This window comes from Heteronotia binoei, chromosome 20 (assembly GCF_032191835.1).
Source record: "Heteronotia binoei isolate CCM8104 ecotype False Entrance Well chromosome 20, APGP_CSIRO_Hbin_v1, whole genome shotgun sequence".
NCBI classification, from domain to species: domain Eukaryota; kingdom Metazoa; phylum Chordata; class Lepidosauria; order Squamata; family Gekkonidae; genus Heteronotia; species Heteronotia binoei.
Genome location: NC_083242.1, coordinates 9,001,532 through 9,028,583, shown reverse-complemented (window position 1 = coordinate 9,028,583; position 27,052 = coordinate 9,001,532). Strand labels below are relative to the sequence as shown.

Here is a 27,052-nt window from a genome sequence, read left to right as displayed (position 1 = left end):
CCCCCCCCAAAAAAAAAAAAACCCTTCAGGTTTTTGAAACCCTGGGAAGTTCATGGAAGGCAAAGAGAAAGAGCCGGGGAATGGAGGACTCACGCAGACAGTTTTGTGTTCGGAGAAGTGGGGGGGGGGGGTCAGCTGTTCTGCCGATTAGGACAATAGATGCGCTGCACTGAGCTTGAAAAAGATAACAGAATGTTTTGGCTGGCTTAGAAGAAGAAGACTGCAGGTTTATATCCTGCCCTTCTTTCTGAATCAGAGACTCAGAGCAGGTTACAATCTCCTATATCTTCTCCGCCCACAACAGATACCCTGTGGGGCGGGTGGGGCTGAGAGGGCTCTCACAGCAGCTGCCCTTTCAGGGACAATTCCTGCGAGAGTTGTGGCTGACCCGAGGCCATTCCAGCAGCTGCAAGTGGAGGAGTGGGGAATGAAACCCGGTTCCCCCAGATAACAGTCTGCACACTTAACCACTACACCAAACTGGGTCTGTACACCAAACTGGCTCTTTCAAGGACAACTCCTATGAGAGCTATGGCTGACCCAAGGCCATGCCAGCAGGTGCAAGTGGAGGAGTGGGGAATCAAACCCGGTTCTCCCAGATAAGAGTCTTGTGCACTTAACCACTTAGCAAGAGCTCTGGCTGACCCAAGGCCATTCCAGCAGCTGCAAGTGGAGGAGTGGGGAATCAAACCCGGTTCTCCCAGATAAGAGTCTTGTGCACTTAACCACTTAGCAAGAGCTATGGCTGACCCAAGGCCATTCCAGCAGCTGCAAGTGGAGGAGTGGGGAATCAAACCCGGTTCTCCCAGATAAGAGTCTTGTGCACTTAACCACTTAGCAAGAGCTCTGGCTGACCCAAGGCCATTCCAGCAGGTGCAAGTGGAGGAGTGGGGAATCAAACCCGGTTCCCCCAGATAAGAGTCCACACACTCTTCTCCCCTCATCTAGAGGATGGCAATTCTCCCTGTTTGTGAGGCTAGAGCAAATGCAGCCAAGATAATTGCACAGGGCCAAAATCATAATTTTGAGCTGCGGTGGTCTGGCTGATCTTTGAAACCTGAGCATTTTATTCAAGAAATCCTCCCAGTATATCCTGATGCAAACGATGCATCCTTTTCAAATTCAGGCTCCACCCCAAGTGTGAAACTTTGTTCACTTCAGTGGTGATGTACCCCTTCAACGTTGACCTCTGATCCATCAGGGCCATCGCCATCTATGAACTTGTCCTAAGTGGAAAGCCATCGGTGCTTTCATACCTAAAAGGCGTAGCAGAATATGGTCCACCCATTCTAAAACAGTTCTCTTTTTTTAAACTGGAAATTAGTTCTGTGTCCCCATCAGAGTGTTTGAGAAAAAAAAGAATTTAAAAGGTAAAGGTAGTCCTCTGTGGAGGCACCAGTCGTTTCCGATTCTGGGGTGACGTCACATCACGACGTTTTCACGGCAGACTTTTTTTTATGGAGTGGTTTGCCATTGCCTTCCTCAGACATCTACACTTTCCCCCCAGCAAGCTGGGCACTCATTTTACCGACCTCAGAAGGATAGAAGGCTGAGTCAACCTCGAGCCGGCTACCTGAACCCAGCTTCCCCCGGGATTGAATTCAGGTCCTGAGCAGAGCTTGGACTGCAGTACTGCAGCTTTACCACTCCTCTGTAATGTTCACAGAGGATAGATTACAGGAGATCTGCTGCAGAGCATATAATGTCCTCTACATTCGTATGGAGGTGCAGAAAATACGTTATGTTAGTGTCACGTGGAGCTGTGTTGAATTGCTATTGTCATCTATTTGAGCTTGCTCAGGAGTGAATTAGACAGGCAGGGGCTACGTCGTCGGCCTTGCTCAATTAAAAATACTGGCCTTGTTAAAAAAATCCAGTGCCAGCCAGGGTCTTTGTGGAGACTACAGCGTGGGCAGATCGGGGGATATCTAAATCCACAAATTGGGCTTAACACTGAGACAAAGGAGGTTTTTCTCCAAACTTGGGGAGACCACCAGGCTTGCAGAAAAATCTGATATTGGTAAAAATATTACATGGGATGGTTTAGAGAGCCAGTTTGATATAGTGGTTAAATGCACGGATTCTAATCCAAGAGGATTCCCCCACTCCTCCAGATGCAACTGCTGAAGTGCCCTGGGGTCACTCGCAACTCTCTCAGAGCTGTTCTGCTGAATAGCAGTTTCTGTCAGGGCCCTCTCAGCTCCACCTGCCTCACAGGATGGCTGTTGAGGGGAGGGGAATGGAAGGAGACTGTAAGCTATTCTGAGACTCCGAGTGAAGGGTGGGGTATACATCCATTCTCCTCCTCCTCCTCCTCTTCTTCTTCCCCCCTAAAAACAAAAGCATTGTTTGTGCATTGGCAGACAAACACACTTATCCCTTTTGGTGGACCGGCAGAGTTGCTGATGGTGGGGGGGATAGCCTGGAGCTGCTATAGGCTCAGCTGCTTTGTTATTGGGGTTGGGTGGGAACCACAGCGTTCCTGGCTGCTTCATTGATGGGAGGGGGGTGCTACAATGGGCCCGGTTGCTTTGGTCTTGGGGGAAGGTAACTGGGAGTTGTGGCAAGCCTAGCTGCTTCACTTTTTGTTTAATAAATTAATAATCTTGATCAGGGGTCATTTTGTAGAAAAACAGGTGGTGGAACTCATTAGCATATGCCGCGCCCCCAGCCAAAAGCAACCCGATGCAAGAAAGGAGAGCCCTGGGTGAGCAAGGCCTGCTGGGGCTGGCTAGAGATCCAGCCAGCCCAAGCAGGCTTCGCTCGCCTGGGGCTCTCCCGGGCTGCCCCTTCCTCCAGTCAAAAGGCCAGCAAGCCACTCGCCACCCAAAAACACATAACAAATGGAGAAAGGGTGGTGTGGGCCTCTCCAGGGGTTAATGAGGGCTGCTGGGGTTGTGGCAAAGCTCCTGGTGGCTGGCTGGCTGCCTGTTTACCTAATCCAGGGATTGTTATGCAGCTGCACCTACTATTCAATGGACAAGGTAGGTGGGGAGGAAGAGGGGGAACTCTCAGAAAAGCTCAGGAGCTGTGCTCCGGTGAGCTCCTGCTGAATCTGAGGCCTGATCTTGATTGACCCACATGATGTGACACTGGTGTACAAAGGTTGATGCAACAACCTCAGAGAGGCAATCTGTGTGCACCTGATCTGAAGGTCTCTGGGTAGTGAGCTTGAACCTGATGGCGTTTGGACTGGAAACCAGAGCTGGTGGGACAATGCAAACGCTGCACGGTGTGTGAATATTCACCAGCGGAAGAAGCAGGAGGACTACCACATTGGAGAGGATTTCCTTGATGCCAGAAAAGACTTTTTTGGGGGGCCAGCTCCACGCCACTAGTCACAGACTAGTGACTAGTGTCGAAGATGCAGTAGATCCCGTTAGCAGTCTGGAGAACCAGATTCTCTGGGGGACGGGATGCTTTGCAATGGTCACCATCCCATTAATGAGCAGATACATCCTCCACGGGAAGTGTGTTTCTATTTGAAGGGTAGTTAATGACTCTGGAACTTCCCTGCCCGTGTTTGAGTTACCTTTCTTTTGACAGATGCCGGAGACTGCACAGAGAGCATCCGTAGGAAGCCCCACTAATAACAGCTGCTTGATCTCTTTGTCATATATATTTTTCCCCAGGCTACCAAATCTCCTGGGAGGTCTATGGCAGGAACGAATCCCGTCTCGCTCGCACTCTCGCTAACACAACCCTTGAGGACAAAATTACAGGCTTGTCGTCTCTCACCACCTACACAATCGAGGTGGCGGCGATGACAGCAAAAGGGACCGGCGCAGTCACTTCCTCCACCATCTCATCAGGCGTCCCCCCAGGTGGGTAGCCCCGCAGAGCTTCCGTCGGTCTGGGAAATTCGGGCGCGACGCTTGTAATGAGATTTTGTTTGTAGTGCCGAATATCCTGCTTGGAATCACGAAACCTGCTTATCTGGGAGCGAATTCGGCAAACCGAAGCAAGACAGGTTATCTGTGGAGGTGTTTAGTTCATACTTACTCTGATTTGAATGTCTGTGCTTTTGTATACACACAGTGTGGATTCAAGGGAAGTTGTGACAACTCATGATGATAGAGTGTTTTTGCAGTTAGTAGTGGAATGATTTTTTTCCCCCTTTAGATTTTATTTTATTGAATCTAATCCAATACAGGGGGAACATAGAGAACATAGGAAAATAAAAGAATACAAAAATCCAATTTAGATCATTGGATGCATATAACAAACAATTTACAAAAACAATACATAATATGCTAGGTTTTAAGAATTAAGAAAAAGCCTACAATTTATTCTATTAGGCAAAAAGGAAATATTCCCAAAGAATTCCAAAACTGGGGCCCAAAGCAAATCATAATCTGTAGCCAAATCAGTATCAAAGTGGAATGATTAACTGCACAGTGCCTAGGGCTTATTTTGTAGCAGGAACTCCTTTGCATATTAGGCCACACACCCCTGTTGTAGCCAGTCCTCCTGGAGCTTACAGGGCTCTTTGTACAGAGCATACTGTAAGCTCCAAGAAGATTGGCTATACCAGGGGGTGGGGCCTGATATGCAAAAAAGTTCCTGCTACAAAAAAAAAAACCTGACAGTGCCACTGTGTGTGATGGCATTGTACTTAGGTCTGTGTTTGTATGGATTTCATAAGCCGGGGGGTGGTCAGAATCTTGACTGGAGCAGGTTAGAGGAAGAGGATCATGGAGCTTAGCTTGGAGCAACATCACCGTTCTCCTCCCCCCGTCTCCTTCCTGTGTTCCATCTGGAGAAGAACTCAGAGCCATAATGATGGCCAGGACCAGTTCAAGGTATCTGTCAACCCAAGCAACCCAAGCCCTTAGGCCTGTGCCACCACGTGTGCTTGCCTGGGACCTGAATCGCTGGTCAGCTCTTGCCCTTCCCTCCCCTGCATGGAGCTACCTTGGCCTGATCTTTGCACGCAGAGAGCAAGAACATATCATCAGTGGTGGAATTCTAGTAGGAGCTCCTTTGCATATTAGGCCACACACCCCTGATGTAGCCAATCCTCCCGGAGCTTACAATTGGCCCTGTACTAAGAGCCCTGTAAGCTCTTGGAGGATTGGCTACATCAGGGAGCGTGGCCTAATATGCAAAGGAGCTCCTGCTAGCATTCCACCCCTGCATATCATAATACATTATACATTTTATTTTTAAAAAATAAAAACATACTTTATTTAATTATAAAGCAGCATAACAATAAGAAAAGGGGGGGGGGAGGGAAATGCGATAAAACAACCTAAGGAAAGCCATTATACATAATGCAAGTAATCAAGCTTACAAACAGAGTAACCTTGGGTGAAAATGAGAGGGATATTAACATAAATATTGATGAAATAGCCTGTGAAAAAACCACTAACCAAACTAAGGTACCGTAAGTGTTAAAGTACAAGCCTAAGAGGTAGATGCCCCTATACTCAGTAGTGGGAATTCCTGAGCCAAGAGGGAAAAAAAGAAAAGAAAAATGGGGGGAAGAAAGAAAATAATAATAATAATAATAATTTTGAATTTATATCCTGCCCTCCCCGCCGAAGCAAGCACAGGGCAGCTTATATGACATAAATACATCATAACATTTTTTTATTTATTTATTTTATTTATTTATTCATTCGATTTATATCCCGCCCTCCCCACCGAGGCAGGCTCAGGGCGGCTCACAACATAAAATTCAACCATCGGGCTTAATAAATACTAAAATACATTAAATAATTTACAAAAACCAAAACAGTAAAACAGAGAAACAGTCAATCAGTTTGGTGCTATTCTTACAACCTCCCTTCACAGTTTTTTTTCCCCACGGTAATACAACAACAACATTCACAATCAATTAAATATACAATTACATTTAAAACAGCGTTTAAACTCAAACCACAGTATGATATGGTGCTACAGTCTCGATACATGCGTGTAAACATAGTTTTCATGGCGATAACGATGGTTCCACATTAAAAGGTCAGCTGGAAGAGGATGATCTTGCAGGCCCGGCGGAACTGATTAAGGCTCCCCAAGGCCCGTACCTCTTCTGGTAGCTGGTTCCACCCGTGGGGTGCTGTAATCGAGAAGGTCCGCTCCCTTGTCACTTTCAAGTCGGCCTCCTTCGGCCCAGGGATTGTCAGCAGATTTTGTGAGCTAGATCTCAGTACTCTCTGGGGTTAAAACTACAACCAAGAGTGGTATACACAATTTGATGGAAGACATACAATCCAAAACCAGAGCCCATGTCAAAAATACGTTAGATTTTGGATTATGCTTTTATGTACCTCAAGACGGGTAGCTGCGTAAATCTGTCTGTAGCAACAGAACGAAGTGAGAGTCCAGTGGCACCTTAAAGACTCACAACACTTGTGGTGGGGATGAGCTTTTGTGAGTCACTGCTCATTTGCACTCCTGAAGAAGCGAGCAGCAATTCACAGACGCTCATCCCCTGCCACAAATGTTGTGAGTCTTTTAAGGTGCTATCGGACCCTTGCTTTTTTTGTAGTCCCAAGTTTCTACTCAGCAGCCGGCATTCACCATTCTCGGAGCATACCCAGACTCTTCTAAGATACCGTACTTGTTGTGGTAACCATTACAAAAGGACATTTCAATCTGCCACCCAAAAAAACAATGGAGTTGCAGACATCACTTAAATACTGAGCTGTTGCACTCTGACTTGGTTTTCGCTCTCTCTGTCTGTCTTTTCTCTTTGGTCCAGAGCTTCCCGGCGTGCCATCCAATTTAGTCATCTCCAACATCAGCCCTCGCTCCGCCACGCTTCAGTTCCGGCCTGGATATGATGGAAAAACCTCCATCTCCAAATGGATAGTGGAGGGCCAGGTAAGCAGAAGATTTAGTGATAGGTTATTAAGGGGTAGGATGAGGCATATAAAACTTGATTCTAACATGCTGGAGCGTGAGCATTAAACTTTTCTGTGAACGATGTAACCAGGGGTTCTCGTGAGTTCTTAAAAGGAAGGGGGGGGTGCCCAAGATTTTGCGCTTGCATAGCCACAGCGACATCTGTTGTGTAGTGAGGGCAAGATTAGTCAACCAGGTTCAGGGGTGGAAACTGAGTGATGCTCCCAAAGGTACATGCAGAAAGCTCCAAAACCTCAAACTCCCCCCCCACCCCTTTTAATCACGTGCCTTTTAACAGTTGGAAGCAGGGCGGGAGGTAGGGGGCTGATAGCTGCTGCTGATAGTGTATATTTGTTATCCTTTCTACCTTATGCATGTGGTTTTAAAGTTGTAACGGCAACTAAAAAAAAAAAATCTAAATGATAAATAAATGAAACTGTTGTGATGTAGACAAATATCCCCTCCACCTGAACTAGCGGGACATCGGGTGACCAGAATTTGGACTGAACAGAAGCAATAGCTACTTCAGGTTGCTTGGTAATGATGTAGTCGATTTGCTGTTTGTTTGTTCTTTTATTTATTTATTTATTTGCTATGCACTGTGGGTTCCGACCTGCTGCGGGATATCAGGGACGCACCCCAGGAGCGCTATTAGCAAGCGAGCAAATAGGTTTGCTTGGATTGTGTTGGAAGTGGGCATTTATGTTAACAGGAAAAGTGTCCAAAGGATACATCTGCCAAGACCTAACCGACAGATCATTACTAACACTGTACAGCGGCTGCGCACAGAAGTGTAAGGCTTGTCTTAAGTTTTATTCATTATTAAGAGGAAAAGCGCTAGATGGAATAGCTGAATTTCATGGCTTGGCGAAATAAAAAAAAAACATTTCTTCTCAGAGCAGGTTGTTGATGATACTGAGCCATAGGGTTGCCACACACACACAGTCTGGACAGGGATCTCCCACTTTCAGGTACTCCTCTCCCCCCACTCAAAAAAATTATTCCCTCTTACCTCAGAGAAACCAGGGACAACCGCAATGCAGTTGAGCTAACGAGAGCAAACTCAAGTCAAGGTGCCAGTTTTCCAAACTCAACTCAAGATGCCGTTTTTTACCTTTAAAAATATAGTGGACCCATGGATTCAATGAATAATCTCTCTGTGTCTGTCTCTCTCTCTCTCTCTCTCTCAGGGTTGACAGCTCTGGGTAAGGGGAATTCCTGGAGATTTGAGGGGGTGGAGTCTGAGGAGAGGAGGGATCTCAACAGGATATAATTCCATAGAGCCCACCCCCTCAAAGCAGCCATTTTCCCAAGGGAAGTAGTCTCTGTAGTCTGGAGATTAGCTGGAATTCCAGATTTCAGACCGCATCTGTGAAGCTGTCTTGTTTTCTAGGGCTTCTCCATCACGTTCTGTTGCTGAATGTTTTGGTCAGGTTGCAATGATCTGGTTGCATGTAGACCAATAGGGGGCGGCGGGGGGGGGGGGGGCTTACTACAATAAGTAAAAGATAATGTGCCTCAGCTTCAGCTGCCTTTGAAATATTTGGCCATTTTTTTTGCAAGGAGCAGACAGATTCATGGGCCGTATGTCTCTTGAGGGTCATTAGCCATGACAAACCGAAGTGACCCTACGTAATTAGAGTCGGTGACTAATTCTGCAATGCCCTGTGAAGTTCTCAAGGGATTTAGCTGGCGAGTGTCAGAGACAGAATGTGTCCTTGGCCTAATCTGTTTTTTTAAAAGTGTGACCAATTTCGCACTAGACTTTTAATCCTGGTTTAGCCCTGTCCCTAAACTGACATTCTGCACATGTGGCTCTTGAAGCCTTCACCACCACCTCTTTAAATCTCTTCACTGAGCCAAGCCAGCCGGCAGCTTGAAGAGTGTATTTACAGTTGCTTTCTTTCCCTCTCCCCTCCCTCCCCTGATCTGTTCTCCTCCCTCCTTCCCTGTCTTGTGGCTCTCAAACATCTGATGTTTATTCTATGTAGCTCTTGGCGTTAAGCGAGTTTGACCTCCCCTGCTCTACACTAAAATAATAGAATCATAGAGTCACTGTTGTTAAAAGAAGAGTCATAGAATTGATTTCTCTGATTCTCTGATTCTAGTGTAGAATGTCAGTTTGGGGACAGAGCTAAACCAGGATTAAAGGTCTAGTGCGAAATTGGGCTGTGTGTCTTTCTGTGTCTTTTTCAGCTCTGCGATGACATCTTGGGGGGATGTTTGCCCCACCCGTTATTTTTTTAAATTGTCTAATCTTTTTGCTTTGGGAAGGGGGCGAAACAGCTTAGAAAAGCATATTTTACCCTTGTTTTTCCTTTTGCACCTCTTCCCCCCCCCCCCCCACAAAGTTCTTGGTCTTTATCTCCCATCGACGTATGTCTTTCCCTCCAGACTCATTGCTGTTATCTTTCCCTCCAGCAAGTTTCAAGTTGATTTTTGGAATCTTGAAGGTGATTAAAGGAGAGCCGGTGTTGAAATGAGTCCATTGAGTTGGGCTTTATTATTTGGGTTGAAGATCCATCATGCAGGAAGGCGCCATGGGCCGTAACAAAGGAAACCCTCCCCTTTTCTCTCTTGCTAGAGGCTTTCTGCCTTTGGTGACGGGCGGGGATTTAACAGGCGCAGCTTTCTTTTTCGGATGATGAAAAAGGCTGTTGAGTTTCTCTCCATCGTGCAGCTATTAAAGAGGCCTAATCACACCGTGGACTCCTTCAAAGCAGTGCAGCTTCAAGGAGTCCACCGGCTTTAATCCGGCTCTAGGCATAGTTTAAGTATGTGTCCACTGGAGAAAAGAATAACCCATAACCCAGTCGAGAAAGGCTGCAGAACACTTGAGGAGAGTGAAAAGGGCCTTCTGTGTTGTTTTTTTTTAAAGTTTCTGGTCTCTTCAGGTTTTTCCTCTCTTCTGTTTTTTTTGCAAAGCAATAAAGGAAACGGTGATACAAACGGAAGGCTTTCTGGTTAGGCTGCTCAGATACTGCTTAATATATATGTGAAGGTCTCCTCCTTTAAATAATTCACACCGATCTTTGTATGTGCTCAGAAGAAAGAGAGCCGGGACATAAATTACAAAGGCACCACATCCAAAGTCCGGCTCACTCAGGAATATATCTTGTCCTCAATGGAGATCTTTAGATTCTATTACACAAGTTTCCATGCTAAACAGAACGGCTTGGGTGGGGGGGTGGATTAAATTATAGGCCGCAAGGGGGTTGTACAGGATGAATTGCCTTTTTACAATACACTTCCAATCATTCATGTGCCTGAACTGGGCTATACAATGCTCCAGAGTTTTACCACCAGTCTTTGTACGGGCCTTGGAGAAATACTGGTCCCCATCAGTTTTGAAAATGGCCCCATTTGTTTCTGTTACTCCATCCGAGAGGGAGCACCCACTCCTCGTATATTCTCCTACCAGCAGGCCTTGAATTCAGCAGGAGCTGAAGGGAGCACAGCTTTTGAACCTTTCTGATGCCCCCCTCCTCCTCCCCACCTGCCTTTTCCATTGAATAGTACAGCTGCATAACAATCCCTGGATTCGGAGAGCGGGCAGCCAGCCAGCCACCAGGGGTTTTGCCACACCCCCTGCAGCCCTCATTAACCCCTGGAGAAGCCCGCACCACCCTTTCTCCACTTCTTATGTGATTTTGCGTGGTGGGTGGCTTGCTGGCCTTTTGACTGTGTGTGTGTGGGGGGGGTGGCCAAGGAGAGCCCCAGGCAAGTGAGGCCTGCTTGGGCTGGCTGGATCTCTAGCCAGCCCAAGCAAGCCTTGCTCGCCTGGGGCTCTCCTTTCTTGCATCAGGTTTGCTTTTGTCTGGGGGCTGTGGCACATGCTAATGAGTTATGCTAACGAACCCCACCACCTATTTTTCTACAAAACGACCCCTGCCTATCAGGCAAAACTATGCTGCTTCCTTCCCGCCTGCAGGATTTTTTAATGAACAAAATTACCTGGTTTTCAAATTGAAGGTGGGGTTTTGTACACCAGCACCAGTGATACTTATGTCTTGTTGGGAATTGTTATCTGCTTGGTAATGAAACCGCTCCGAGCTGTTTGGTCCACTTCGAGGGATGCCTGTGAAGTTACGCTGACCCTCCATCTCGATGAGTGCTCTGTGGACAGCGTCCATCTCCTAGTGCACCATGGCGATATTGCCATGGCATGCCTCAAGGCTTTGCTAAAGCAAAATTGCTTCCCCATCTTAGAATAATGGTGACAGTTATGATATCCAAAGTTCTATCCACTCACCCTGTGTGCAAAACTGTGCCTTTGCTGAACATGAGAGCAGGGGTGGCCAAGATGTGGCTCGGGAGACACATGTGGCTCTTTCTGACATGTTGTGTGGCTCTTGAAGCCCCCATCAGCTGACTTGGAGAAGGCATTTGTCTCCTTATAGCACTTATCCAAGCAAGCCAGCAGCTTAGAGAATGCATGTAAAGTTGCTTTGATTCCACCTCTTCCTTCCTCCCCCTTCCCCCATCTTCCTTCTTTCCTTCCATCCTTCTTTCCCTCCCTCCTTCCTTCCTTCCAGTTTGGTGTAGTGGTTAAGTATGCGGACTCTTATCTGGGAGAACCGGGTTTGATTCCCCACTCCTCCACTTGCACCTGCTGGAATGGCCTTGGGTCAGCCATAGCTCTGGCAGAGGTTGCCCTTGAAAGGGCAGCTGCTGTGAGAGTCCTCTCAGCCCCACCCACCTCACAGGGTGTCTGTTGTGGCGGAGGAAGGTAAAGGAGATTGAAGGCCGCTCTGAGACTCTGTCCTTGAAAGGGCAGCTGCTGTGAGAGCCCTCTCAGCCCCACCCACCTCACAGGGTTTCTGTTGTGGCGGAGGAAGGTAAAGGAGATTGTGGGCCGCTCTGAGACTCTGTCCTTGAAAGGGCAGCTGCTGTGAGAGCCCTCTCAGCCCCACCCACCTCACAGGGTGTCTGTTGTGGGGGAGGAAGGTAAAGGAGATTGTAGGCCACTCTGAGACTCTGTCCTTGAAAGGGCAGCTGCTGTGAGAGCCCTCTCAGCCCCACCCACCTCACAGGGTGTCTGTTGTGGCGGAGGAAGGTAAAGGAGATTGTAGGCCGCTCTGAGACTCTGTCCTTGAAAGGGCAGCTGCTGTGAGAGATCTCTCAGCCCCACCCACCTCACGGGGTGTCTCTTGTGGGGGGAGAAGATATAGGAGATTGTAACCCACTCTGAGTCTCTGATTCAGAGAGAAAGACGGGGTATAATTCTACAGTCTTCTCCTTCCTTCGATGTTCATGTCCTGCGACTCTCAAACATCTGACGTTTATTCTGTGTGGCTCTGACATTAAGCAAGTTTGGCCTCCTCTGGGGTAGAGGTTTAGAAAAGGGAGGGAGGGGGAACCATGAATTGAAAAGCATTTCAAAGGAGATGAGAAGCACGCCACGTTCTTGTGTATTTGTCCCTCCCCTTCCTCTCACAGGCTTTCCTCTTGCCTTTCATTTTGCAGAGATAACCCAATTCACAGTGTGCTTTTACTGGTATTTTCCCTGTCAACCCTGAGCTGAAGCCACAGTGTTGCAAACCAGCTTCTAACCACGGTTCTAAATGGGATTTTTAAAAACTAACCATGGTTAGCTCTGACCAGGGCTTTTTTCATAGCAGGAACTCCTTTGCATATCAGGCCGCACACCCCAGATGTAGCCAGTCCTCCAAGAGCTTAACGGTAGGCCCTGTACTAAGAGCCCTGTAAGCTCTTGGAGGATTGGCTCCATCAGGGGTGTGTGGCCTAATATGTAAAGGAGCCCCTGCTAGAATTCTATCTCTGGACCCTGTACTAAGAGCCCTGAAAGCTCTTGGAGGGTTGGCTCCATCAGGGGTGTGTGGCCTAATATGCAAAGGAGCCCCTGCTAGAATTCTATCTCTGGACCCTGTACTAAGAGCCCTGAAAGCTCTTGGAGGGTTGGCTCCATCAGGGGTGTGTGGCCTAATATGCAAAGGAGCCGCTGCTAGAATTCTATCTCTGGACCCTGTACTAAGAGCCCTGAAAGCTCTTGGAGGGTTGGCTGCATCAGGGGAGTGCGGCCTGATATGCAAGGGAGTTCCTGCTACAAAAAAAGAAGCCCTGGCTCTAACAATGTAAAGTGTAGCATTGGTTGCTGTTGTGAGCCGTATTCCCTCTAAGCTGCAGAGTCTTGGTGAGCAAAAACTCTACTTCGTGACCTGCCGGCATTCAAGCTGTGAGCTCCTGCATAAATGACTGTGCTCTGGGGTCATCCTTCCTGAGCTAAGGCAAAAAATGTGTGAGCTGGAGGCTAAAAATCTGTGAGCTAGCTCACGCTAACTCAGCTTAGAGGGAACACTGGTTGTGAGACCAAGAGTGCTTCGGCTCGCCAAGCGTTCCCGGACTCTAATCATGGCTTACTTTAGAGTAAAGAGAGGACTTTCTCCCTTTCTTTTCCTTTTCTTGGGTTTTGTTCAATCCTTGGCAAAGAACAGAGGTAAAAAGCAACAAAGCCGTCGTCGGATTTCCAAGGAAAAGTAGTAAAATGCTCTATGCTTAGAGTCATAGAAAAGAGCCAGAGTCCAGTAGCAACTTAAAGACTAACAAAATGTATGGCAGGACATCGGCTTTCGTGAGTCATTGCTCGCCAGATACAGCTACATCTGGAAAAGCGAGCAGTTCGCTCACAAAAGTTCATACCCTGCCACAAATTAGTTGGGGCTACTGGACTTTTCTACTGCTACGGACAGACTAACACGGCTACCCATCTTGATCTATCGCCAAGGCTGGGAGTCAATTCACCTTTTTTAAAACAAAAACAAAAACGGTGGAGTGCTTCAGCTTCCAGTCCCCTGGGAACTGTTTTCCGGGCGTCTCAGTTGATCAAACTTGCCTCCTTATTGCAGCTATAAAGTTTTTATACCAGCAATGGATTTTGCTTTCCTCCATGTTTTTTTTTTTAAAGGTGTTGTGGTTGCTTCAGAACAGTATCTTTGTGTGGCTCAGCATGTCAGATAATAATTTAGTCTTTGCCAGGGCTTTGGTTTGTAGCAAGAACTCCTTTGCATATTAGGCCACACACCCCTGATGTAGCCAGTCCTCCTGGAGTTTATAGTAGGCCCTGTACTGAGTGGGGCTGCCAAGCCCCCAGTCCAGGAGGGGCTTCCCCCACCCGGGAGGTTCCGAACCCGCCGGCCCACATCGCACCGGCAACATCGCGCGGAAACCGCTCTAGGCAATTCCAGGACAACTCTATGGTTTTCCTGGGCACTCTAGCCATTTCGGAGGGAAAACTCTATGGTACATAGAGCCCCCTCTGGGGGCTGCAAAGTGCTTGGCAACCCTAACAGAGCCCTGTAAGCTCTTGGATGATTGGCTACATCGGGGTGTGTGGCCTTATATGTAAAGGAGTTCCTGCTACAAAAAAACCCCTGGTCTTTGCCTTTCTTTTGTGGGATTGACATTACAGCAGTTTGTCATGTTTAGTACCTCTGACCCTTCCCTCAATTTTCTTAACAACATGTTTTTAATACTGAATTTTAAGCATTTTTTTAAAAGAAACTAAGAAAGGAAACTCGGTTGCACCTTTAGTACACGAAACAATTCCCTTCCCTTTCAGATCTCGCTTCGTTTTTAATTTGGAAGGACTCAGGCTTTAGACTTGGCTTTTTCCCTTGTCGTTCTGAACCTTCTGTCGGCGGTGCTGTTGGGAGCAGGCTCGGGAGCTTGCAAATTGAAAGCTTTTACTGCATGTCATTAGACAGAATTGCAATTGGCATATGATTTTGCTTTCCATCATCGTACACAATTCTTTTTAAGTGCTTGCTGTCATAATAGCTGCGTGAAGGGTGATGGGTTACGCCAAAGAGAAGCGGGGTTTTCTCTGAAATGTAAAAATGGAAAGGGAGTTCTGTCCCAGTCCAGAGGTCCCACAGTTCTCTTAACAGGGGGAGAATTCTAGCAGGAGCTCCAGCCAGCCCAGACAGGCCTCACTCGCCCGGGGCTCTCCTTTCTTGCGTTGGGTTGCTTTTGGCTGGTGGGGAGGGCAACATATGCTAATGAGTTATGCTAATGAGCCCCACCACCTATTTTTCTACAAAACGACCCCTGGAGACTCTCAGAAGCTTTCTTGAACCAGACATGAAATGAGCTTTAACACATGAGCGTTTACGCCGGAAGAAATTCTGTTAGCCTCTGGATTCTAATTTTATTTTGTTGCTGCAGAATAACGTAGCTGTCCATCTGGAGTTCTCGAGAGTCTAAATTTCTCAGGTGCAGATAATTCTCATGTCACATTTTGCATTTAGATATGGATATGAAGACTGCACAGATTTCTCGTTAGGTCTGAATCACGGGCAGAATTTGGTATGTCTTGGCTTTAGGGTTGCCAGCCTCCAGGGGGTAGCTTGGTGTCTCCTGGGGTTACAACTGATCTCCGGATGACGCAGGTCAGTTCCCCTGAAGAAAAGGGCCGCTTTGGAAGGGGGACTTTATGGCATTATACCAGTTTGGTGTAGCGGTTAAATGTGCAGACTCTGATCTGGGACAACCAGGTCTGACTCCCCACTTCTCCTCCACGTGCATTTGCTAAGTGACCTTGGGTCAGTCACAGTTCTCTCAGAGTTCTCTCAGCCCCACCTGCCTCACAGGGTGTCTGTTGTGGGGAGGGGAAGGGAAAGGAAATTGTAAACTGCTCTGAGAATCCAAGTGAAGGGAGGGGTATAAATCCAATCTCTTCTTCTTCGACAGACCCAAGAACTGTGACTGACCCAAGGTCACTTAGCAGACACATGTGGAGAGCCAGTTTGGTGTAGCGGTTGAGTGTGTGGACTCTTATCTGAGAGAACCGGGTTTGATTTCCCCCTCCGCCTCTTGCACCTGCTGGAATGGCCTTGGGTCAGCCATAGCTCTGGCAGAGGTTGTCCTTGAAAGGGCAGCTGCTGTGAGAGCCCTCTCCAGCCCCACCCACCTCCCAGGGTGTCTGTTGTGGGGGGAGAAGACATGGGAGATTGTAAGCCGCTCTGAGTCTCTTATTCAGAGAGAAGGGCAGGTATAAATCTGCAGTCGTCTTCTTCTTTTTCTCCTCCTCCTCCTCCTTCTTCTTGGAATGTCCTTGGGTTAATGGACAGCTGATGCATTTCACAGAGTCAGTTTCCTAGTTCTGTCCAGAGGATAATGACATTCCAAGAGGATCTGCTGCATTACAAGATTGACAATTCCCCCCCCCACACACACACACACCCAAGATGCTCCGCTGTCACTATGACTTTGTTCTTTGTATGTACTCAGTCTATCCTGGCTCAGAATTTTCTCCCCACACCGCCCCCCCCCCCCCGTATAAGAATGTGGAAGATTGTCTATGCCATCCCAGCTTTCCTGCTCTGTCAAGACAGCTTTTATCAACAGTACCTGAGCTCCCATAATTTGTGAGATGACATCTGGCCCTTGGGGAGTGTGACTTGGAGAAGAGCCGGCCTTTGCAGTCCCCAAGGAAAAACAAAAGGCTTTGCTCTTTCTGAAGCACCAAAGTCAAAGCCTTTGTAGCTGTGTTTTTTTCTTCCGCAGATGTCCCCGAAAATGCGGTGAGCAAAGTCTTCTCTGCTCCTTTCAGTTGTACGTGGGTCCCTTCTGGCTTTCCTAAGCACGGCGCAGACTGAGGCTTAGGGCAGGTTTGAGTCTCAGAATCTCCTCTCGGCTGTGAGGTTCCCTGGGTGACCCTGAGTCAGTTGCTTTCTTTCACGCTGCTGCTTCACAGGGTTGTTGTGAAAATAAAGAAGGGCAGGGACAGTCCGTGTTTGCCACCTTGAGCATCCTGGAGGAGTGGTGGGATAAAAGTGGTTCGTCAAAACAAGAATTTAGTAACTAACGTCGCAACCTGGTTAGAGCATAAGAGCATAAGAAAAGCCCTGCTGGATCAGAACAGTGGTCCATCTAGTTCAGCATCCTGTCTCACACAGTGGCCATCCAGTTCCTCTGGAGGTCCGACGACAGGGCTTAGAGGCTGAGGCCTCCATAAGAACATCAGATGAGCCCTGCTGGATCAGAACAGTGGTCCATCTAGTTCAGCATCCTGTCTCACACGGTGGCCATCCAGTTCCTCTGGAGGTCCGACGACAGGGCTTAGAGGCTGAGGCCTTCATAAGAACATCAGAAGAGCCTTCTGGTCCATCTAGTCCAGCATCCTGTCTCACACAGCAGCCAACCAGTTTCTGTGGATGGCCAATAACAGGGCATGGAGGCCAAGGCCTTCTCTGAACCTGAGAAGAGCCCTACTGAATCAGACCAGTGATCCATCTAGTCCAGCATCCTGTCTTACACAGCAGCCAATTATGAAATCAGAAGGTTAATTTACCGCAAATATAGGGGCCAAATAATATCAATTTAAAATGTACTACATAAATATACCAAACATACAAAAAATAAATGCATTTATTACAAATTAAATAAAAATAGAGTTGGGTCCAGTAGAAGCCTCAAAACAGGATAAGATCATACATAGCTATCAAGCAGAAAACATATGTGACCAAGACCGTACGCGTTTAGCCAATTCGGCCTTCCTCAGTGGTCAAATATACATATTGCACATTAGCTCCAAGTAATCAGGCTTACGTCCATTAATTCTTTGTCGAAGGGACTGGCCTGTTTGTCCAATGTAGAGTTTAGTTTATTCTATTTATATCCCACCCTCCCCACCAAAGCAGGCTCAGGGCGTCCATTGTTCCTGTCCAGAGGGTGGAGGGGCCGTGCTAACACGTGATGGCATAAATCACATTAGAGGGTAAGCAGGAGTATGAACCTGGGATGGTATTTATTTATCAGATTTATATCCCCCCCCCCCCCCGACAAGCTCAGGGCAGCTAACAGCAGTTTAAAAACATTAGCAATTTACAAATATATTAAAAATAAAATATATAAAAAACATTTCCATACATATTAAAAATCCAAGATGGCAAGCTTCTGATTTTCATTATATTAGTTCAGTGAGACTGTCAGTGCTGTAAGGTCATAGCCACCTCCCAAGAACCATTGATGGTGAGTTTGAATAATTCGGCCTTACATAGGGTTGCCAAGTCCAATTCAAGAAATATCTGGGGACTTTGGGGGTGGAGCCAGGAGACATGGGGGCGGAGCCAGGAGCAAGGGTGTGACAAGCATAATTTAACTCCAAGGGAGTTCTGGCCATCATATTTAAAGGGACAGCACACCTTTTAAAATGCCTTCCTTCCATAGAAAATAATGAAGGATAGGGGCACCTTCTTTTGGGGCTCATAGAATTGGACCCCCTGGTCCAATCTTTTTGAAACTTGGGAGGTATTTTGGGGAGAGGCACTAGATGCTATACTGAAAATTTGGCACCTCTACCTCAAAAAACAGCCCCCCGAGAGCCTCCAATACCCGCAGATCAATTCCCCATCATTCCCTATGGGGATCGTTCATGGAGGTGCATGATGGCTGTGGGGGCGGGGCTTCCCCCGTCGGCCAGCTGGCTGGGGGAGGGGGGAAGCATGTAAAAATGGGGGATCCCCCGCTGGGCCCTGGGGATTGGGAAGCCTAGTCTTACAGGCCCTGTGGCAGGTCCCGTAAGGCCCTGATGTTTTGGGGGAGAGCGTTCCCCAAACCGGGGGCTATTACCAAGAATGCTCTGGCTCTAGTGCTGGTCAATCAAGCTTCTTTCGGTCCAGGGATCTTAAGGAGATTTTTAGACCCTGAACGTAGTGCTCTCTGGGGCACATATGGGGAAAGATGGTCTCGAAGGTCCCAGGCCAGGTATGGCCTCAGTTTGGGAAATACCAGGAGATTTTGGAGGTGGAGTCTGAGGAGGTGGGGTTTGGGGTGGGGAAAGACTTCAGTGTGTAATGGGGTGTAATGCCATAGAATTCACCTTCCAAAGTAGCCATTTTCTCCAGATGAACCAATCTCTGTTGCCTGGAGACCAGTTGTAATAGCAGGAGATCTCCAGCCGCCATCTGGAGATTAGAACAACAACAGGGAAGTCATGATGTACAGATGTGCAAAGCACAGAAAAGCTGCCGTGTATACAATAAATCACATCAATAATAATAATCAACGTACAATGTTTTCTTGTAAGTTTCTTACTAAGACTCCACAGTCTTTGCTAGCGTTAAGGGACGTTGCGCCATCCATTCTTTCCAGCAAGGATTAAAACCAAGATGTTTGCATATAAGCATGGTGTATGTGAAGGCATGCCTGGGCATGTTGAGTGTTGTGTCCTGAGCTTGAGACGCAATGCAGTAGACTGAGAGGATCCAAAGATCTGCATCCCGATTGACTGCTTAATTCAAACTGGCCAATCGAGAGGTGGTATCAGAGGATCCTAGGATCTGCCAACTCAGTATTTCATACATTGCACAAAGCCATACCTTAGACTAACTGTGGCTTATATACCAACTTCTGTCTCTGGTTTGGGGAGGCTAGCAAACTACGGTTTGCGGCCTCGCGCTCAGGCTAACTCCATAAGCGTAGCTCATTTATTTAAACCGTGGTTTTGCTGAATCATTCTATCCTTGGACTGCGACATCATGGGTTGATCCTGAGACCACCTTTGTGTGCTCTTGGGTTTTTCTAAGTGGGTAGTTCCTTTCATTTAAGTCTGGATCAGAACAGCTCTGAGCCCCGCTTGAAAATAAAAACAAAATATACCGAATTGTTTCTTTGCCAGTGTTTCTTCAAACAAAGAAGGATAAATCATTTTGAGGAGATTTTTTCAGGGGTCTGAGCTGTGTCCTATATCACCTGTGGTCATGATTAATTGAAGGGCTTTAAAGGAAATTAATTTGGGGGAAAGCATCAATCCATATGCAAGAGGACTACCGTAATGGCAAACTTGGGAACATCTTGTAGAATATGTTCTTTTTTATTTATATCCATAGTAGATTTTTGCAGAAGGCCAACACAGTCTCTGCAATGACTCCAGAGAGATATGTGACATTCCTGAGTACTGAGAATCTGCGAAAGGTCAGAGAAACGAGAGACTCGTGTCTTTTTGTCTAGCAGAAGTTCTATGAATTCAAATCCTGAATTGAGCATCCCATAGACTCCCTAAGTCCACAAGCACACTGAGGAATTAATGCTGATACTAAATTTACTTGAGGCAAGTCACATGTAGAAGATAGCGATTATAAACCACATAGAGCCAGTTTGGTGTAGTGGTTAAGTTTGCGGACTCTTATCTGGAAGAACCGGGTTTGATTCCCCACTCCTCCACTTGCAGCTGCTGGAATGGCCTTGGGTCAGCCATTACTTTGCAGAGTTGTCCTTGAAAGGGCAGCTGCTGTGAGAGCTCTCTCAGCCCCACCCTGCTCAATTCCTACTTTTCTTCAGTCTTCTCTTCGGAGGGAAACGGTGTCTCAACATGGCAAAAACAGAACATATAAGAAGGGTATGAAGTTCCAACCTAGGATCGGCATAGGGGTAGTACATAAACACCTAGTTTCTTTAAATGAAACTAAGTCCTCAGGGACAGATGAACTGCATCCAAGGGTTCTAAAAGAGCTTGTGGATGTAATTTCTGAGCCTCTGGCTATTATTTTGGAGAATTCTTGGAGAACAGGGGAGGTGCCGGAAGATATATAAATCGGGGTATAAATCTGCAGTCTCCTTCTTCTTCTACAATTCCCTGGGACATCCTTCTGAACATGCTCGATGGAAATGAATGGGAGCTGGTGTTAGGGAAACTGCTCTCAAAATGAGATTGGGGAATTAGACTGAGAGACAGTTGTCCCAATAGGAATCTTTGTTATCAATTGTATACCAGGCTCAACCGTTCAGATAGTCAATGCTCAATAAAGGACTCTAATTTAGTAAAAATCAATTGTAATTTATTTAGAATAATATTTCTTTCATACAAGGTAAAAATACAAAACACTCACACATTCACACAGGTCTAGGAAATATAGATAGATCAATAGGGGAACATATATGGATAAACAGACAGGGTAATATTTACCATCGTAGTCTTCCAGGAAGGTTTCCAATGGCGACTTAAGAGGACAGGGGAAATGGACCCAACACTGTGGCCAGAATTGGGGATGGATCTAGACAGCGGGTAATAGGGGTTGCTGAATAGAAAGCACACATGAGTGGAGTTGGGTCAGAGGTTAAATAGGCTTCCTCAGACCCTTGGGACTGGGAGGTCCAAGGGAGGAGAGATGGGAGGTTCAAGAGGGCTGGACATTCCTTACTGACACCTAATTGGATGCCTGCTTTGGCCAATGAACTTCACCTTAGTCCAGTGGACCTGGAAATTTCCAAGCTGCAATATTGCCTGGGTTGGCCCCAGGGTACTTAGGCTGGAGTGAGAATGGGAATGGCTGGGTACTTAAATTTAAATGGGATTAACTAGGAGGGTGACAATAGGGAATAAAATACATGGCCTAGGTACCACCCGGTGTAGACAAAAGACTTGATGAAGACAGGAGATGTCCTTCCTCTTTTCTCATCTTCTGCTGGGCAAGAGTAATTGTTCTGGTATTGCTGAGCAATTAGGATCAACAGTTGAGCTATTAATCCATTCTTAAAACAGATGGGTTGCTTGCAGGCTCAGGGTGTGTACGTGTGACTTTCCCACTAAGAAGGAATGGAGTCTCTAGCCTGGCAGGGTGTGCTTGGACAAGCTTGATTGCCTTATGCAAAAGCTGAAGCAGATGCTTGAGATGGAATCAGGAAAGCAAGATGGATTCTGCTTGTTGTTAGCCTTAGATTCATGAAGGCAGGCTGGAAACATGGTGGCCTTGCTTCTTCCACGGCAGTGGCCAAGACTGGGCACACAAGGAGCAGCTGGAGCATGTCTTCAGAGACGTAGAATGCAAAGCTGAGGCTTATGGTATTATAAAGTGTAAGCAAAGTCCACTTCTTAGAGCAGATGTGTGAGAGTCAAATCTCCAGGCACCCTGGCAACCACACTGGCGATCACGATGTCCACATGCATGAAAAGTAGGGGGCTTTTCCTCACAGTTCCCCCCCTCAAGACCTACGTCACCATCTGGTGGCGAGGTCTTGCAATAACACAATGTCCATATCTGTAGTTGACAGGCGGCGAGTCCACGTAGCTTCAGGGGTCTACCGGGGTGTACCGTCTATCTAAAAAGGTTGGAGCCACTATCTAAACTACTCAAAAATTAATTTGGAAAAATATTCCAATAGGCCAAAGGTTCCTTCCTTTGAATACTACGATGCAGGGATAACAGGCATTGGCAATGTTGTAGGGCATACAGTATTAAAACACAGGGTTACAATCATTGAAAAATAAAAGTTGAGTTCATAAAATCATTACTGCCATTTAAACCAGATAAATAACAAGAATTGATCTATAAATCACACACAATCATGACAATAATTGATTAGGAAAACACACAGGTACGTTAGAGTTTATGGTTACAACTGAATCCATATCTTAATCTTGAGTCTTCTTTTCTTCTTCTCCCCCCCTTGATAAGCTTCTTATACTGGGGTTTGAAGAGGATCTTCTTCCATGTACCTATTGGGTATGTGAAAGTCCTAGTGGAGGGTGAACTAAAGAGTCTTCCCACCCCCCCTAGCACCCAGCGAAACCTGTCTTTATTGTTGCTAAAAGGGAATTCTTCCTGTAACCCATCATGGAATTGGCAATGGTGCTTTTCTGCCTGTATCACTGATGGTCCATAGAGCAACAGTGGGCTTTGAGGAAAGAACCAAAAAGGAACCAAAAACATTTACACATGACCACATGGATATGATTCTGTACCATTGTAGGGAGCAGTGAAAGCAGATCAAAAATGCATACATTCAACCATGAAGAAAGGAGTTTTAAAAAGCTATTAGTGAAGTGTCCTCCTGTCCAAAGTATGGTGACCAGTGAGCTTTTACGTCACAAGCTTACATATGTCATGTTAGGGGCCTGCATTGGGCAGGTTTGCCTATTACACTAAGCATTCAGGACTTTAGGAGGCTTTTTCCTTGTCAAGGAAGGAAAGTAACATACACAATTCAGAAAACACAACCCAAAATATTCTTTGTTGCAACATAAAACTTAAAATAAAACATTGTGCACAATCCAGGAAAATGACCATAGTTTGGGGCGTCCCCCATAATGAAAATAGTTCCACAAAGAAGAGACAAAAGAAAACTTTTGCTATAGCCTTAGAATATAATAAATTGTCAAAACAATATAAAAACTTCAAAAACAAAAAACTGAGGCCTCAATAGAACAATGCTAGCTAGCTTTATATGAGAGGGATCATACCCCAAATGACAGGTGAGCTAGAGCAGAGAAATTAAAAACCTGGACATTAGTGAGCTGATCAGGTCCCACTACATCCAGTTTTTCTCTAGGCTAGTTCAGCTAAAACGATCTCGGTATGGGGGTCTCACATGTGAGCATAGATTTCAACAAAAACTTAAAACTTAACAAAACAGGAATTCTGAAAAGCAACATAATGGTTACACATACATAAAACAATTCTTAACAGGACTATCAACAATTAGAACTACTGAGCATGCATTAGATTTGATTTGCAGGTCCAGATTCCCTGCACATCTATATTGAAAGAAAAGATGAGCAAACTTAACAAAACAGTTACAACATCCTAGAGATCAAATTATGGTTAATTCACCTTGACAAACACATTAAACAATTCATAAAAAGAGAAAAGATGGGGCATTTGTAGTACCAAGAGAAAATGCTGAGTTGTTGCAAGGACAAGTCAAAAGAAAGACTTGAAACACGAAAGCATATCCCTTGAAGAAGAAACCTTTTATGGAGTAAAAGGTAAAACTAAGATGATGGCACAATGCTCCAGGTTTAAGGCTTGTGCCAGAGAATGATTTTCCTCTGTGCATACACAGAGTGCAAAGAATGTGTTGCTGGAAGGCAACATGCTTGTCAGAAATACCAAGTAGACCAAAATTTGAGCATAATACAACAAGACTTAAATTGGGGAGCCTTGATAGGCTCAGCCAACTGGTTATAGATGCAAAAATAACACAAAGGACATTTAGTGGCAAGAAGAAAATCATGATCAGAAATGAACCCTGAGGAATCTATATTAAGAATCTAACAGGTTATTGCTCATTTCCTTGAGAACATGGGAAAATAGAAAAGTGTTTTCACTCAGAAAGAGTCTAGTTCTAACAAAATATACAGTAGGTGGAGGCAGAACCATTCAGTGGTCCTTATATTGCTTAAGACCAAACAAAGATACTGAGCCCACAAGGTGGGGGCCTCTTAAGAACATGTGGATACCTCTTTCCACAGGCAGACTGGATTAAACTAAAATTAAAACTCAAGATTCACCAAATAACTAAAAGGGAAGATTGGTCATAGATGGAACATAGCTATAAATGACATTCAGAGAGCAAATGAAGATATCAATAGTTGAAGCACATTTGAGGAATCCAGATTTCTAATGGAGACCAAGAACTTTCAGGAATTCTGCCAAAACAAGAGTATTAGTTCTTGAGGCTTAAGAGAGAAAAAGCACAGGGAGAGGGTAATTTTACCCCAAGGGAGTGTACAGATGTCCTGTACTTCTTGTAGGAACCAAAATTTGTGAGATAAAATTTTCTTAGCTCTAATGTTTAGCAAAGGGCCTATAGATTGCACAGCACTTTCCTTTTACTACAAAGCACTGGGAATGCCCAATAGACTTTGAGGAGCAATTTCCTAAAAGTGTTTCCCTTAAAATTAAAAGCTACAAAACCTGAGTATAGGAGAGATTGGTACCAGTCACTAGAAAAAAAAATATTAAGACTTAAAAGGTAAAGCAAAAATAAGTAACAGAAAGCAAGTTTCTACTCTAGGAGATCTCTTAGTATTAGGGCAGTTTACAGGCAGGGGATTTTCTCTAGCAGAGAACGATTGGCTGTAAGCAGAGCTTTGGGATGCCAGCTCCAGGCTGGAGATTTCTAGAAATTTGGGTCAAATTTGGAGATCACAAGGCATGCAGTCCATGTCCTTGGACACTCATTTCCTCCAGAGGCTTAGCCTCAATGTACTGGGGGAAAGGCTATGATTTTGGGAGAGACCTCCAGGTCCCACCTGGAGACAGGCAACCTTACAAAAAAACAAAGCAGTATGCACCTCTTCCATCCAGGTATCTCTCTGGCTGGGAAGAGGCTGTCTCTGTGAGAGACTGCAATATTAAAAAAAAAGTTTGGTAATGAAAAACTTTTGAAATTATATCTTTTTAGACCCAAAATCAGAAGATGGGAATTCAAAATAGCACAAAATATTTCCACACTATTTCCACCCCCCCCCCCTAGATGTGAAAGGAGGGGAAGGTTTTAACAGACAAACCAAAATTCCTTCCCTCTTGCATGAAGTTTAGCTTAACAAAAGGCTAAAACAGACACAATGGATCTGGCCAGTACTCTCTTATCTGACCCTGATAAGTTTTTACAAAGAAAGGTGGAGGAGGAGAATAATGAGCTTTCTGCCTGGGTGGGGCTCAAAATTGTAACTCTTTTCCAGTTTCTTTAACTCAAGCTGAATTTGGCTGAGCTTATTTCAAGAGGGTCTGCATGAGATTTGCCAATCAGTACTACATTAGTTGTTGCTGGAGGTTCTCCTTTCTGTACTTTCAGATTTAAATGACAAACTTGCCCATTTGAGGTTAGCGGTCTTGTGTTGCTGTGACCTTTGAGAAGGAGAGGCAACACTTCTTACAAGACAATGAGGCTCTCTCTCTCTCAAAGACACTGAGTTGCTTGTACCTTAGGGAGACCCGAGATAAACAAAAATTTAATTTCTCAGGGCAATGCATTTAAAATTCTATCCCTTTGCTTAGTTGCTTATCAAATCTTTACTGCTACAGATTTCCATTGAGCAAGAGGGAGAACAATTAGCATTTCTTCCTGATGGCAGGAGTGCTGAGCATTTGCAATACTTTAGCCAGTTCTATTTGGGCCAATCTGCAGGCACTCTGTACAAGCTCAGAGGCTATACCATTTAACATTCATAGAACTGAGGAAATAAATATTTTTTTTTGACTTTATAAGCAAGAGAGAGAAAGATGAACTTGGGAGTTTCACAGATTTTCATTCAGCCAATTTGAAAGTTAAAACAGTTTCTTACATCTTGCTCTGAAAGCTTTGAATTAACAAAAAACTAGTTCAGTCTCTCTTTCTCAGGTACTTGATGCTGGCATTTTTAAAGGGTTAGACTAAATACATACTACATCAAGCTCCCATTACCCTGCAGAGAAACTAACTGCAGGCTGGAACCCTTGCTGGGATTCCAGGAGATCTCCAGGCCTCACCTGGAGAAATGGCCTGGTCTAATTGTAGTCCAAGTCATTGCTTGTATGTTTTCTTGTTTAGTCAAGGGAAAAGGCGCCCTTGTTACCTTTAAACCTTACGAAGCCAGAACTCTCTGTTTTAAGAGACATTCAAGTCTAGATGTTAGATTTTCCTTTGGGTGGGGGGAGGTTCAGAGACAAAGGAACCTTGCCTGCCCATGTGGGATTACCATTCTCTGAAGTTCCACAGAATTCTGGCTTTCAAATTCCCCAAATGGGATGAGATAAAGACAGTAAATTTCTAGCCAGAAGGGCTGAGACTTGCTCATGTAGGAGGGTCTGGAGCAAGTCCTTGCTAAAATGAATACCTTGTGCCATGATTGTGGAACTCTGCATAGGCTCAGAGACCACATTTCCTTCATGATTCTGGGGTAAGAGAACTGAAATAGGGACTGTTCTCTCATTTTCATGGGGGAAAGAAGTCTGGGGCTGCACAGCTGGGTTTGCCCCACCACATTTCCTTTTATCCTGCACTTCCAGAATTTCCAGTCTCCTCTCTGTGGCCCTGCAAGACTCCAGGACATGTTGCAGGAGACTGGCAGTTTCCTTTTCTTTTCTACTAGCTTCTAACTTTTGCTGAAGTTCCTGATTTTTCTCAGCAAGCTTTTGGATTTCTAAATCTTTTTCCTGAGTAGGATTTGTAATTTTCCCTACCATTTCCTTATTAGGGAAATCTTTCACAGCAGTAGCTTTGGGGAAGCTATCTCCATTTTCTGCAAACCCTGTGGCATTGGGAGCCATGTGCCCTGGTGGCTTCATGGCTTCTGAAAGGGCAGCAAGTAACATATGTGTGGGCTGCTTATCAAACTGCCTCATGTCTGCTCCAGTGGCTCTAAGCTGGGACCAAGCTGCCATTCTGACTTTGTCTCGAGGGGTCCGCTGAGGCCAGGTTTGCCCAGAGGCTGACTGTGTCTGCCTAGGAGCATAAGCCTGCTTGTGAAGGGGAACCT

At 45.7% G+C, this 27,052-nt stretch overlaps 1 protein-coding gene across 1 annotated transcript in view; it reads left to right on the top strand.

The window, feature by feature from the left end:
- SDK1 (sidekick cell adhesion molecule 1) overlaps nucleotides 1-27,052 on the top strand; it is a 936,924-nt gene that overhangs the window by 681,541 nt on the left and 228,331 nt on the right. Inside the window, exons 23-24 of the mRNA XM_060260466.1 lie at nucleotides 3,633-3,824; nucleotides 6,707-6,828. Of these exons, the coding sequence (XP_060116449.1) occupies nucleotides 3,633-3,824; nucleotides 6,707-6,828 (314 nt within the window). The remainder of the gene's footprint in view (nucleotides 1-3,632; nucleotides 3,825-6,706; nucleotides 6,829-27,052) is intronic.